Source organism: Entelurus aequoreus, linkage group LG24 (assembly GCF_033978785.1).
Source record: "Entelurus aequoreus isolate RoL-2023_Sb linkage group LG24, RoL_Eaeq_v1.1, whole genome shotgun sequence".
Classification (NCBI taxonomy): domain Eukaryota; kingdom Metazoa; phylum Chordata; class Actinopteri; order Syngnathiformes; family Syngnathidae; genus Entelurus; species Entelurus aequoreus.
The window spans coordinates 2,299,954-2,315,080 of NC_084754.1; the positions used below are offsets into that span (position 1 = coordinate 2,299,954).

Here is a 15,127-nt window from a genome sequence, read left to right on the forward strand (position 1 = left end):
CTGAAGTCATTTGTTTGGGAGGTGCACACGCCGTTTTTTGCATAATGATTTGCAGAGTGATTGAGGGGATATTACAGCTTCAGCGTTATTAATCGCTTCATTACAATGATTCTGTTTACGGTGTGAGTTCACCACCGACTGGTGCAATTAGACGGGCAGCATTATCCTCCTAAATGTAATGTTACACACTAGGGTTGTACGGTATACCGGTACTAGTATAGTAACGTGATGCTAATGAATCATATTCGGTACTATACCGCCTCTAAAAAGTACCGGTTTCCCCCTTCCTTTTTTTTTTAACGGGCGTTGTCACGTCGTGACATTGCTGGTTTTACGAGCAGAGGAGCATGTTCGGCGGCGCACAATCACAGAGTACTTACAAGCAGACACAGTGTGTAGACAGAAAAGGGAGAACGGACGCATTTTGGCCTAAAAACTGACGATAAAGGTGAAGTTATAACACTGAAACGCCCTCAGGAAGAGTTGCTTTAAGACATGGCTAGCTACTGTAGCTCGCGGCTAACGTCCAGCCGCAGTCGGCAGTGTTTTAGACTTAGACTTAGACAAACTTTAACGTGATTTAGGGCTATATAAGTAAACATTGGTTGATTGATCAATGATCCACAAGGGAAATTGTTCCACACAGTAGCTCAGTTACATGGAAAGGAAAGGAAAATGTACCGTGGTAGCAATATAAAATATAACATATATGTAATATTTACATATTGTATATACACAGTATATGATATATACTTATATATTATATTTTATATAATATAGACAATATATAACAATAATTATGTACAATATTACAGTATATGTAACAGCTGCTTTAGCTGCTTCTAAATCACTTAACCTTGTCTCCATGGCGACAAATAAAGTAAGTTTCTTACAAGTATCATCCCTGCAGGACGAGGAATAGCTAAACATGCTTCACTACACACCGTAGGAGGATACAATAGCTCACCCGCGTCACAATGTAAACAAACGGCATGGGTGGATCTACACCTGACATCCACTGTAATGATACCAAGTACAGGAGCGTATATCTAGACGCTAATACTATGATTACATCAATATTTTTTATCTTCACAAAATCTTTTTTTCCTTTTTTAAAAATTCATATTGTTTTTGTAAACTCAGGAAATACGTCCCTGGACACATGAGGACTTAAATTATGACTAGGGATGTCCGATAATGGCTTTTTGCTGATATCAGATATTCCGATATTGTCCAACTCTTTAATTACCGATACCGATATCAACCAATATATGCAGTCGTGGAATTAACACATTATTATGCCTAATTTGGACAACCAGGTATGGTAAAGATAAGGTACTTTTTTAAAAAATTAGTATAATATTTTTTATTCAAGAAAATTAAAAACATTTTCTTGAATAAAAAAGAAAGTAAAACAATATAAAAACAGTTACATAGAAACTAGTAATGAATGAAAATGAGTCAAATGAAGTGTTAAAGGTTAGTACTATTAGTGGAGCAGCAGCACGCACAATCATGTGTGCTTACGGACTGTATCCCTTGCAGACTGTATTGATATATATTGATATATAATGTAGGAAGCAGAATATTAATAACAGAAAGAAACAACCCTTTTGTGTGAATGAGTGTGAATGGGGGAGGGAGGTTTTTTGGCTTGGTGCACTAATTGTAAGTGTATCTTGTGTTTTTTATGTGGATTTAATTTATAAAAAAAACGATACCGATAATAAAAAAAACGATACCAATAATTTCCGATATTACATTTTAACGCATATATCGGCCGATATTATCGGACATCTCTAATTATGACCATTGTAGGATCCTGTAACTACTTGGTATCAAATCGATACCTAAATGTGTGGTATCATCCAAAACTAATGTAAAGCATCCAAACAGAAGAATAAGGATTATCACATTCTTACAGAAGTCTAAATAAAACATGTTAAAAGAGAAAATAAGCAAATATTAACAGTAAATGAACAAGTAGATTAATAATTCATTTTTTACAGCTTGTCCTTAATAATGTTGACAAAATAACAGAATGATAAATGACACAATATGTTACTGCATACGTCAGCAGACTAATTAGGAGCCTTTGTTTGTTTACTTACTACTAAAAGACAAGTTGTCTTGTATGTTCACTATTTTATTTAAGGACTAAATTGCAATAATAAACATATGTTTAATGTACACTAAGATTTTTTGTTCAAATGAAGACAGTATTGCCATTTTTTGTGGTCCCCTTTATTTAGAAAAGTATGGAAATACATTTTGGTACTGGTACCAAAACATTGGTAGCAGGACAACCCTAATACACACTTTGTTTTAACGGTCTTCTGTGTATGCACACCGTTCTACAAATATTGTAGCTATTTGATGACTGCCCAAAACTGTGTGTGTGTCCTTACGCAAGATACTTTAATGAATGATTTACTGCAGCAATGTAGTTACTGCATGAAGCAGATGTCTCCCAGCTGACACCAGAAAGCCATTTAGTCACGGTAAATGATTGAAGCTCTCCGAATGTCTGCACAGCCATCGATGAATCGCGCCTCTGCGGCATGACGATTGTGTGGCATGATAATGTAACGCCAGCTGTGCAATCATATGTGCACTCATTAATAAGATCATTATTGTAACGTGACTTCACACAACTCCAGTATTCCTGAAAGGACAAAGAGGAAAAGGAGTGGAAAGAAGGAGAAGTACAATGTGAGAAATGCCATATGATGGACAAAATGATAATAAGCAAGATATGGAAGCTCAACAAAAAATACTTACTATTAGTAGTCCAATGACCTTATTCTCTCAATGTCACATTCATGTGCTCTAATCAATGTTAAGACAGGTTGCTCATTAAGAGAATAACACGACAATTCCGGTCGGTAAAACTACTGGTTTTAAATACTTCTGTATTTATAATATTTCTGATTTGTCAAAGTTACGGTGGTATCACGTTCAATTAATCACGAAAAATGATGGCATTTATCATGTACATTACAGGCCAAAAGTTTGGACACACCTTCTCATTCAATGCGTTTTCTTTATTTTCATGACTATTTACATTGTAGATTGTCACATCAAAACTATGAATGAACACATGTGGAGTTATGTACTTAACAAAAAAAAAAGTGAAATAACTGAAAACATGTTTTATATTCTAGTTACTTCAAAATAGCCACCCTTTGCTCTGATTACTGCTTTGCACACTCTTGGCATTCTCTCCATGAGCTTCAAGAGGTAGTCACCTGAAATGGTTTTCACTTCACAGGTGCACCTTATCAGGGTTGATTAGTGGAATTTCTTGCTTTATCAATGGCAGTGTTTCCCACACATTCATTTATTTGTGGCGGCCCGCCACGAAAGAATTACGTCCGCCACAAATAAATACATTTATTTTTATTATTTTTTTGTCCTGTCCAGCTTCTCAGGCAAGTCATATAGTTGATGTAGATGCCCATATAGGCTGTTCACATTTACTTTACAAAAGAGAAGTGTAGGATACTTCTCTTGTTGCCTTATTTGTATTTGACCACTACTGTTTTCTGTTTATTTGTTACTGACTGTGGCAGGACACCTCTGCCTCTGTTTCACTTTATGTTGCTGGTAAATAATATGCTTGTAGTAGTAGGCTAAAGTTAAATTATTTAGTATGCACTAATTAAAGGGGCAGAGCTTTAAGAGACATTTTAGCTTTTATATTTTATAAGATATATTTTTTGTAAGAACCACAATTAATAAATATATTTCAGTGAATAACTTATTGTTCAAATCTGTATATAAATATGTACATAAAGTGTTGTAATTATATTGTAAAATGGATGGATGGATGGATGTTTAAAACAAAACTGTTATTATTAATTAGTAAGTATACATTTTTTGAGCCTTTTTAGAGAAAATCATATCAATGTAGTAACTTATGCAAATTACTCGATGATGTCATGTAACCACGCCCATAGCCACGCCCCCACCGCCACAGGTATCTTGGCAGTTTATGGGATACACTGAATGGGGTTGGAAAAGGTGAGTCCAAACTTTTGGCCTGTACTGTATATATACAGTATATATATATATATATATATATATATATATATATATATATATATATATATATATATATATATATATATATATATATATATATATATATATATATATATATATACAATGAGAGAGAGAGTTCGACCGAAATTGTGAGGCAAAATTAAATGTAGTGGAAATTGATAGAGTATATGGAACTAAATTCTTGGGAATATTAATTGATCATAAATTATGTTGCAAACCACATATTGAATATATATAAAGGGAAAAATATCCAAATCCATTGCTATTCTTTATAAAGTAAGACACATGCTGAATAAGAAATGTCTGCATATGTTATATTATTCTTGTATTTTTCCATATTTCACATATTGTGTTGAAGTTTGGGGAAATGTTTATAGAACAAACATAGAGCCAATAATTCAACTTGGAAAAAGGGTCATTAGAATAATACACAAAGCGTGCTACTATGAACATACCAATCCATTATTCATAAGTTCTAATGTGTTAAAATGTTCATATATTGTGTTTTTAAAAGCAATGGAAATTATGTTTGGAGTAAAGAACAACAGCCTATTCTTAGGTTATTTAAATGAAGAGGAGAAAAATCTAATTCACGGGGGATATTGATTTTTGAAATAGGTAAAGTAAGAAGGAATATAAAATACAAATGTATTTCAGTTTTAGGAGTTAAATGGTGGAACAAGCTCAGTGATGAGTTGAGGACTTGTAGTTTTTTGTTAAGGTTTGAGAAAATAATACAAAATTATAAAATATAGTAACAATTACTTTCATCCCATTTATTTTTTTAACGTTTCTGTTCCAGGTAATCTTATTTTCAGTGAATGTATAGGATAGGCAAATATAAGCCTTGGCTTCAGCCTATTCCTTTTTCAGTCATTCTTTTTCTTTTATTTTTGTGTGTAAACGTGTATGATTGTTAAATATGTATAATCCATCCATCCATCCATCTTCTTCCGCTTATCCGAGGTCGGGTCGCGGGGGCAGCAGCCTAAGCAGGGAAGCCCAGACTTCCCTCTCCCCAGCCACTTCGTCCAGCTCTTCCCAGGGGATCCCGAGGCGTTCCCAGGCCAGCCGGGAGACATAGTCTTCCCAACGTGTCCTGGGTCTTCCCCGTGGCCTCCTACCGGTCGGACGTGCCCTAAACACCTCCCTAGGGAGGCGTTCGGGTGGCATCCTGACCAGATGCCCGAACCACCTCATCTGGCTCCTCTCCATGTGGAGGAGCAGCGGCTTTACTTTGAGTTCCTCCCGGATGGCAGAGCTTCTCACCCTATCTCTAAGGGAGAGCCCCGCCACCCGGCGGAGGAAACTCATTTGGGCCGCTTGTACCCGTGATCTTGTCCTTTCGGTCATAACCCAAAGCTCATGACCATAGGTGAGGATGGGAACGTAGATCGACCGGTAAATTGAGAGCTTTGCCTTCCGGCTCAGCTCCTTCTTCACCACAACGGATCGATACAGCGTCCGCATTACTGAAGACGCCGCACCGATCCGCCTATCGATCTCACCACCCACTCTTCCCTCACTCGTGAACAAGACTCCGAGGTACTTGAACTCCTCCACTTGGGGCAAGATCTCCTCCCCAACCTGGATATGGCACTCCACCCTTTTCCGGGCGAGAACCATGGACTCTGACTTGGAGGTGCTGATTCTCATCCCAGTCGCTTCACACTCGGCTGTATAATCTGTACTGTTAAACTGATCACACAAAATGGGTGCTGGTTGATTATATGACTGAAATACATCTCCATCGTTGGGGTCCCTGCGGGTGGGGTGGGTGGTTCCCATGGCCCCGTGCTGGGTGGTCCTGTGGCGGCCGGCTTGGGTGGGGTGGCCGGGGGATGGCCTCGCCGCGCTCTCCGGGGGTGGGGGGTGGGCTCATTGGGGCCCGGTTGCCGGTGGGGCGGGGGTGGTCTTCCCGTCCGGTTGCGGGGGGTCTTCTCCGGGCCCCTCGGGCGGGGCGTCCCGTCTTTCTGTCCGTGTGGGGTGTGGTCTCTCGCTGGCTTGGGGTCTGGCTGCCCCCTGCTTTTCTCGTGCCTTGTCCTCTGCCGGGTGCGTCTGTCTGCGGCCTGCTGCTGGCCCTTGTGGGCGGCGCGGTGGGCCAGGCTCTGGGGTTCCTGTCGCTGTCCGGCTTGGCTGCGTGGGGGCGGTGGTCCCTGGTTCCCTGGGCACCACACCTACTGTTTGTGGGATGGGCTCTCGGGGAGGCTGGGGCCGTACTCTGGCTCCAGGCTGGGGCCGTACTCTGGTTACAGTTATTTTCAACATTTTGATTACAAATGTGACACTGGCTATGGAGTCTTGAAGGTTACATTTGCAGACTTTTGTGACGCGCTTTCGTTTCCTACAAATAGAAACATTTACAGTAAAATACATCTATAAAGATGTTTTGCAAGTAGATTTTTTTCACGCAGCGGCACTAAAGTTGCAACAATAACATTGAATGACATCTCTCTTCTAGGTGTGATACCAGAGCGTCAGTTTAGCGGCACCCAGTATGTTTGCAGTGTGGTCGCATCCCATGTGAGCCACCAGCCCTCCACCAGTTTCAGCTTCGTCTGGATCGCTCCACCTCCTGGAACTGGCTGCGTCAACTTCTTGTAAGTGGCTCTTGCCTACTTTGTGTGTGTGTATATATATACTATACATCAGTGTTTCCCATAAACTGCCAAGATACCTGTGGCGGTGGGGGCGTGGCTATGGGCGTGGTCACCATGACATCATCGAGTCATTTGCATAATTTACTACAATGATTTGATTTTCTCTAAAAAGGCTAAAAAAATGTATACTTACTAATTAATAATAACAGTTTTGTTTTAAACGTCCATCCATCCATTTTACAATATAATTACAACACTTTATGTACATATTTATATACAGATTTGAACAATAAGTTATTCACTGAAATATATTTATTAATTGTGGTTCTTACAAAAAATATATCTTATAAAATATAAAAGCTAAAATGTCTCTTAAAGCTCTGCCCCTTTAATTAGTGCATACTAAATAATTTAACTTTAGCCTACTACTACAAGCATATTATTTACCAGCAACATAAAGTGAAACAGAGGCAGAGGTGTCCTGCCACAGTCAGTAACAAATAAACAGAACACAGTAGTGGTGGTAGATAGACACAGAGCTTCATCAAACATCTGATCCACTGAACAAAGAGCTCCAAAAATCTTCAACTTTAGACTGCCATCAGTTTTACTCCCTACTCTTAACCATGTGTTTCCTACTGCCTGCAGACTTTGCACACTTTGTTATATACACATGTTGTGTTTCTAATATAAATACATTTAATAAAGTCAAATACAAATAAGGCAACAAGAGAAGTATCCTACACTTCTCTTTTGTAAAGTAAATGTGAACAGCCTATATGGGCATCTACATCAACTATATGATTTGCCTGAGAAGCTGGACAGGACAAAAAAAAATATATGTATATTATTATTTTTTAATTTTTTAAATTTTTTTAAATTTGTGGCGGACGTAATTCTTTCGTTGCGGGCCGCCACAAATAAATGAATGTGTGGGAAACCCTGTACATATACAGTCGCGATCAAAAGTTGACATACTCTTGTAAAGGACATAATGTCATGGCTGTCTTGAGTTTCCAATATCATCATCAATCTTTATTGCAGACCTTAAGATCCATTTAAACATATAAAAACATAATATAATACATTAAAAACAAAACAATAAAACATAAAAACATAAAACCCAAATGTCAGTTTCTGACATACAAACATGTGTGCCAATGATTCCACAGTCCAGATTAAGATTAAAAGATTAAAGTACCAATGATTGTCACACACACACTAGATGTGGTGAAATTTGTCCTCTGCATTTGTCCCATCCCCTTGGGGAGCAGTGGGCAGCAGCGGCGCCGCGCCCGGGAATCATTTTGGTGATTTAACCCCCAACTCCAACCCTTTGTTGCTGAGTGCCAAGCAGGGAGGTTATGGGTCCCATTTTTATAGTCTTTGGTATGACTCGGCTGGGATTTGAACTCCAACCTACCGGATGAGTACTTAACAGAACTGCGGCCAGAGTTCGTTATCACAGAGATTGTCATTTTCAGACTCAGATACCCTACACATAAACTTATACATAATGTTGCATAACAACGCTGAAAAAGTGGGCACCCCAACACTAACAAATTCCCAGGAGAAACCTCATACAGTCATTATAAGCAACCTGCAGTTTCTGTATGCTTTTCTGCTTATACTTTACCCACAGGGGGGCAGTATACTATGACCACAGGGGGGCAGTATACAGAGGAGTGCAATAGGCTCGGAATAAGTTTATCTTTACATCATATGTACAATAATAAAATGTCTTTCTCAGCATGTTGGCTTGGGCATACAGCATACGCCGCTGTCTGTATAGGTCAGGGGTCGGCAACCTTTACCACTCAAAGAGCCATTTTGGAAAGTTTCACAAATTAAAGAAAACAATGGGAGCCACAAAAAAATTTTGAAAATTGAAAATGAAAAACACCACATACAAAGCTTAAATTGCTTTGCGCTATGTTAACCAGGGGTCTCTGACACACGCACCGGCACGCATCTCAATATGGAAATTTAATGTTAGTGCGGCCCGCGACTTTTAATTGAATGGCGCTTGATAGCGTCTTTCTTGCCAACCCTCTCATTTTTTCCGGGAGACTCCCGAATATCAGGGCGTGATGGCACTGCCTTTAGCGCCCTCTACAGCCTGCCCAAACAGCGTACTTGCTTGGCCACATGTAGAATGCAGCTTTTGCTTGCCCACGTAAGTGCCAGCAAGGCATACTTGTTCAACAGCCACACAGCTTACACTGACGGTAGTCGTACAAAAACAACTTTAACACTGTTACCTTACAAATAAGCGCCACACTTTGAACCCACACCAAAAAAGAATGACAAACACATTTCTGGAGAACATCTGCACTGTAACACAACATAAACACAACACAACAAATACCCAGAATCCCATGCAGCCCTAACTCTTCCGCTCAACCGACGCACAGAGAGGGGGTGGGGGGGGGGGGGGGTTGATGTGTGGGGGGTTTGGTGGTAGCGGGGGTGTATAATGTAGACCGGAAGAGTTAGGGCTGCATGGGATTCTGGGTATTTGTTGTGTTGTGTTACGGTGCGGATGTTCTCCAGAAATGTGTTTGTCATTCTTTTTTGGTGTGGGTTCACAGTGTGGCGCATATTTGTAACGTAACAGTGTTAAAGTTGTTTTTGTATGACTACCGTCAGTGTAAGCTGTGTGGCTGTCCTCTCTTGTTCTACACATCATGATGACACTCTTTTTGGCATTATATTTCACATCATATTTGAAACCATAATCTGTACATATATTCAGCAGCTGTTGGAAGCCAGCACTGCTAGGAGACAGGACGGCTAAATCATCCGCATACATCAAAAGATTGACCACAGTATTACCAAGTACACATCCGGTTCTACATGTATTGAGCTGTACAGATAGGTCATTCATATACAGATTGAAGAGGGCAGGGGAGTGAATTCCCCCCTGGCGTACCCCGTTCCCAACGTTAAATGTTGCTGAGCATTTACCGCCCCATCTGATCTGCATGCTCTGATTAGCATACCAATATGACAGAATTCTGATTATACTATCAGGCATGCCCCTCTCTTTCAGTTTTAAAAACAGTTTCTGATGGTTGACTCTATCAAAGGCTTTTGTTGCGTCAATATAGCCAACTAATATAGCCAATAATTTCTGCAACTCTTATTTTGTTGTGATGTAGTGATTGGAGCACATACTTGTTGGTCACAAAAAACATTCATGAAGTTTTGGTTCTTTTATGAATTTATTATGGGTCTACTGAAAATGTGAGCAAATGTGCTGGGTCAAAAGTATACATACAGCAATGTTAATATTTGCTTACATGTCCCTTGGCAAGTTTACCTGCAATAAGGTGCTTTTGGTAGCCATCCACAAGCTTCTGGTTGGATTTTTGACCACTCCTCTTGACAAAATTGGTGCAGTTCGGCTAAATGTGTTGTGTTTTCTGACATGGACTTGTTTCTTCAGCATTGTCCACACGTTTAAGTCAGGACTTTGGGAAGGCCATTCTAAAACCTTCATTCTAGCCTGATTTAGCCATTTTTGACGTGTGTTTGGGATCATTGTCCTGTTGGAACACCCAACTGCCCCCAGACCCAACCTTCGGGCTGATGATTTTAGCTTGTCCTGAAGAATTTGGAGGTAATCCTCCTTTTTCATTGCCCCATTTAAAGCACCAGTTCCATTGGCAGCAAAACAGGCCCAGAGCATAATACTACCACCACCATGATTGACGGTAGGAATGGTGTTCCTGGGATTAAAGGTCTCACCTTTTCTCCTCCAAACATATTGCTGCGTATTGTGGCCAAACAGCAACATTTTTGTTTCATCTGACATCACATGGACAAAGATAAGACCTTCTGGAGGAAAGTTCAGTGGTCAGATGAAACAAAAATGGAGCTGTTTGGCCACAATACCCAGCAATATATTTGTAGGAGAAAAGATGAGCCCTTTAATCCAAAAGCCAATTAAAGTATTTGCCTTTAACACTGTTGGTAAACCCTGACTGTGTCTGACTGATAAATAGCGTGCATCTTCACTGATGCATGCTATTTATCAGTCAGACACAATTAGCATCGTGTAGGCTTGGACCTAAGAGGGATTCCAGTGTGTCGTGCAAAGTGCTTTGTCTCAAGTAACAAAGATGTACTTACTCAAATTCAAGTGCGGTACACTTCATTTATATAAACATCCTTTTGAGTTTGTAAATAACTCTCATAAATCCCTGCATTTCTACTTTTTCATTAGCAGTCATCCTAGGCTGGAAAAACAAACCAATCATACATCAGGAAAAGCTCAACAGAAATAAGCATTTTGGCAGTACTATTAAAAACCCTAATGAATTCCTGGGCAGAGACCACAGGCTGTCTGACAGGGACTTTTATGGACAGACTGTCACAAAAGGGCTCAGAGGGGGAATTTGGTGAAGCGGAGCTGCTATTTAGTCAATATTCACAAAGCCAAGCAGATTTACAGGATTTTGTCTTGGCCAGAAAACTCATTTACTGTTGAGCATGTGTCAGCTCATGAGGAGGGTGCACTTCCAGCTATTGTGTGTTTGTTTGCAGCGGTGTGTCAGTGCCGATGGCCGGCACACACTCAGACAGTTCCAGTCAATAGCTCTCCAACTTCACCAGTTAATTGATGGCGTCTAACACCGAGTCCCTGGTGGTCATTGATGTGTCTCCTGGGAGGAATTCAACAACAGGCAGAGAGCATGACCCAACCTTGGCAGGCATGTCATAAATTCCAACAAAAATCTGACATTTAAAGAAAGAAATGGTTAGGGTTACTTGATAAAAGAAAATGAGGCTGGTGGTATATGACACAGCTTTTTAATTGCAACTTTATGATACAGCGATTACAAATGCCAAGGGTAGGCAAAGATTGGTGTATTGGATAGCCATGTAAGGGTATTTATTTAAAATTGTCATTGCGTTTTAGATTTTTTAATCTTTTTTCCTTCTTCTTGACATCAACCATTTCTAGCAGGTGGAGCTCCGCTTAGAGGTCTGGAGTGAATAAACAATGTTTATAGTTTTAGTATACTGCCAGGTCTACTTAGGAGTTCTAAGTGTACCTATTTCTTTGGCATGTATTGGCCACGCTGTTGTAACACGTTCAGAATGTGGCTTGGCATTTTGTTGCTGAAATAAGCAGGGGCGTCCATGAAAAAGACATTGCTGGGATTGTAACATACACTACCGTTCAAAAATTTGGGGTCACCCAAACAATTTAGTGGAATAGCCTTCATTTCTAAGAACAAGAATAGACTGTCGAGTTTCAGATGAAAGTTCTCTTTTTCTGGCCATTTTGAGCGTTTAATTGACCCCACGAATGTGATGCTCCAGAAACTCAATCTGCTCAAAGGAAGGTTTAGTTTTGTAGCTTCTGTAACGAGCTAAAGTGTTTTCAGATGTGTGAACATGATTGCACAAGGGTTTTCTACTCATCAATTAGCCTTCCGAGCCAATAAACAAACACATTGTACGGCGTGGCGAAGTTGGTAGAGTGGCCGTGCCAGCAATCGGAGGGTTGCTGGTTACTGGGGTTCAATCCCCACCTTCTACCATCCTAGTCATGTCCGTTGTGTCCTTGGGCAAGACACTTCACCCTTGCCCCTGATGGCTGCTGGTTAGCGCCTTGCATGGCAGCTCCCGCCATCAGTGTGTGAATGTGTGTGTGAATGGGTGAATGTGGAAATAGTGTCAAAGCGCTTTGAGTACCTTGAAGGTAGAAAAGCGCTATACAAGTATAACCCATTTATCATTTATTTATTTACCATTAGAACACTGGAGTGATAGTTGCTGGAAATGGGCCTCTATACACCTATGTAGATATTGCACCAAAAAGCAGACATTTGCAGCTACAATAGTCATTTACCACATTAGCAATGTATAGAGTGTATTTCTTTCAAGTTAAGACTAGTTTAAAGTTATCTTCATTGAAAAGTACAGTGCTTTTCCTTCAAAAATAAGGACATTTCCATGTGACCCCAAACTTTTGAACGGTAGTGTATGTTGCTCCAAAAGCTGTATGTATCTTTCATTAATGGTGGCTTTACAGATGTGTAAGTTACCCATGTCTTGGGCACTAATACACCCCCATACCATCACACATGCAGGCTTTTCAACTTTGTGCCCATAACAGTCCGGATGGTTCTTTTCCTCTTTGTTCCGGAGGACACGACGTCTACAGTTTCCAAAAACAATTTGAAATGTGGACTCGTCAGACCACATGTGCCAACTTAGCTGGTTTTGGGTTTTGCTTTATTGTGAGTATAAAAAGGCAAGCCCAAAAAAACGCAACTCAACGAACTTTGTAAGCGACTTTAGAAAAAAAGTTGCTTGTAATTCGTGGACTTGGCAACACTGTTGTTGCTAACCGCTAGGAACTCACATGATAACACTTAACGATGTGGATAACACTTAACGATGTGGATAGAAATAACTTTGGTCTTGTGGAGAGAGCAACCTGCCAGGGCTTCCGAACTAAACTTGCCGTTAAATGTGACTTTTTGTTTGTCCATTTATGCTCTCTATTCCTTGATGTGACTAAACCTCAGCCGGAACGGTATGGACTTAGGCTCACACAGGACGCAGGATAAACGCAGGATGAAAAAAATGTGTGCAGTTAAAGGCCTACTGAAAGCCACTACTAGCGACCACGCAGTCTGATAGTTTATATATCAATGATGAAATCTTAACATTGCAACACATGCCAATACGGCCGGGTTAACTTATAAAGTGACATTTTACATTTCCCGCCACACTTCCGGTTCAAAACGCCTCTGGAGGATGACGTATGCGAGTGACGTCACGAGGTCCACGGAAGTGTTTGGACACAATACACAGAGCTCTGTTTTCTTCGACAAAATTCCACAGTATTGTGGACATCTGTGTTGGTGAATCTTTTGCAATTTGTTTAATGAACAATGGAGACTGCAAAGAAGAACGTTGTAGGTGGGATCGGTGTATTAGCGGCTGGCTGTAGCAACACAACAAGGACTACTTACCCTGATAGCAGACGCCTAGCCGATGCTAGCCGCCAAACCCACGGATGAAGTCCTTCGTCGCGCCGTCGATCGCTGGAACGCAGGTGAGCACGGGTGTTGAGGAGCAGATGAGGGCTGGCTGGCGTAGGTGGAGCGCTAATGTTTTTATCATAGCTCTGTGAGGTCCGGTTGCTAATTTAGCCTTAGTGTCGTTAGCAACAGCATTGTTAAGCTTTACCAGGCTGAGAATTATTAACCGTGTAGTTACATGTCCATGGTTTAATAGTATTGTTGATCTTCTGTCTATCCTTCCAGTCAGGGATTTATGTATTTTGTTTCTATCTGCATTTGAGAACGATGCTATCACGTTAGCTCAGTTGCTAAGTGTGTCACCGATGTATTGTCGTGGAGATAAAAGTCACTGTGAATGTCCATTTCGCGTGCTCGACTCTCATTTTCAAGAGGATATAGTATCCCAGGTGGTTTAAAATACAAATCCGTGATCCACAATAGAAAAAGGAGAGAGTGTGGAATCCAATGAGCCAGCTTGTACCTAAGTTACGGTCAGAGTGAAAAAAGATACGTCCTGCACTGCACTCTAGTTCTTCACTCTAACGTTCCTCATCCACAAATCTTTCATCCTCGCTCAAATTAATGGGGTAATCGTCGCTTTGTCGCTCCGAATCTCTCTGGCTCCATTGTAAACAAAGGAAAATTGTGAGGAATACTAGCTCCTGTGACGTCACGCTACTTCCGCTACAGGCAAGGCTTTTTTATCAGCGAGCAAAAGTTGCGAACTTTATCGTCGATTTTCTCTACTAAATCCTTTCAGCAAAAATATGGCAATATCGCGAAATGATCAAGTATGACACATAGAATGGATCTGCTATTCCCGTTTGAATAAAAAAAATTCATTTCAGTAGGCCTTTAAAGGAAACTTTCTTTAACTCGTTATCGCGTTAACTTTGACAGTCCTAGAATTAGCGTTAAATGTAACCTTCTATAGCGTTACTTTGACTGACTCCTGTAGTAGGCAGTCTGTACAAACCACTGCTATGACCAAAGATCTTATTGTCACAAGAGGATGATCTACCACATGCCAGGTACAAGTGATATCTTACACAAAGTATTTGCAGTCAGTCATATCAATTTATTTTTGTCTCTTGAAAAAAATGAGTTGATGAGGACATGACTGAAGAAATGTGTAGCAAAGCCTGATTGTTTTCCAAAGCTGTCTTCTGGTGGACCTTATATATGAGCAAGCTCATCTAACTAGGTCGGGTCACATGGTATGGTATGGTAGATGGTATGGTCTTTATTGTCATTGCACAAGTAAAACAAAACTTTGTTTGCAGCACAAACCTGTTCAAGATTAGACAAACAGTGTACAGGGTGGGCCGGCACAAGGCGCCCCGTAAAAGATGGGAAAAAGGTCAACGCTGGGGGAGGATGAGTACAAAAATCTATCAATCTAGACTGGGCTCCTAA

The 15,127-nt window shown here is 40.5% G+C and overlaps 1 protein-coding gene and 1 long non-coding RNA gene across 8 annotated transcripts in view; one reads left to right on the plus strand and one right to left on the minus strand.

Annotated features, from left to right (window-relative positions):
• The window catches only part of LOC133641699 (uncharacterized), a 526,583-nt gene that overhangs the window by 246,133 nt on the left and 265,323 nt on the right, over nt 1–15,127 (minus strand). The window lies entirely within an intron of this gene.
• reln (reelin) overlaps nt 1–15,127 on the plus strand; it is a 391,417-nt gene that overhangs the window by 168,620 nt on the left and 207,670 nt on the right. For all 7 annotated transcript variants that reach the window (XM_062035613.1, XM_062035610.1, XM_062035612.1 and 4 more), the window contains one exon: nt 6,527–6,665. In XM_062035613.1, the coding sequence (XP_061891597.1) occupies nt 6,527–6,665 (139 nt within the window). The remainder of the gene's footprint in view (nt 1–6,526; nt 6,666–15,127) is intronic.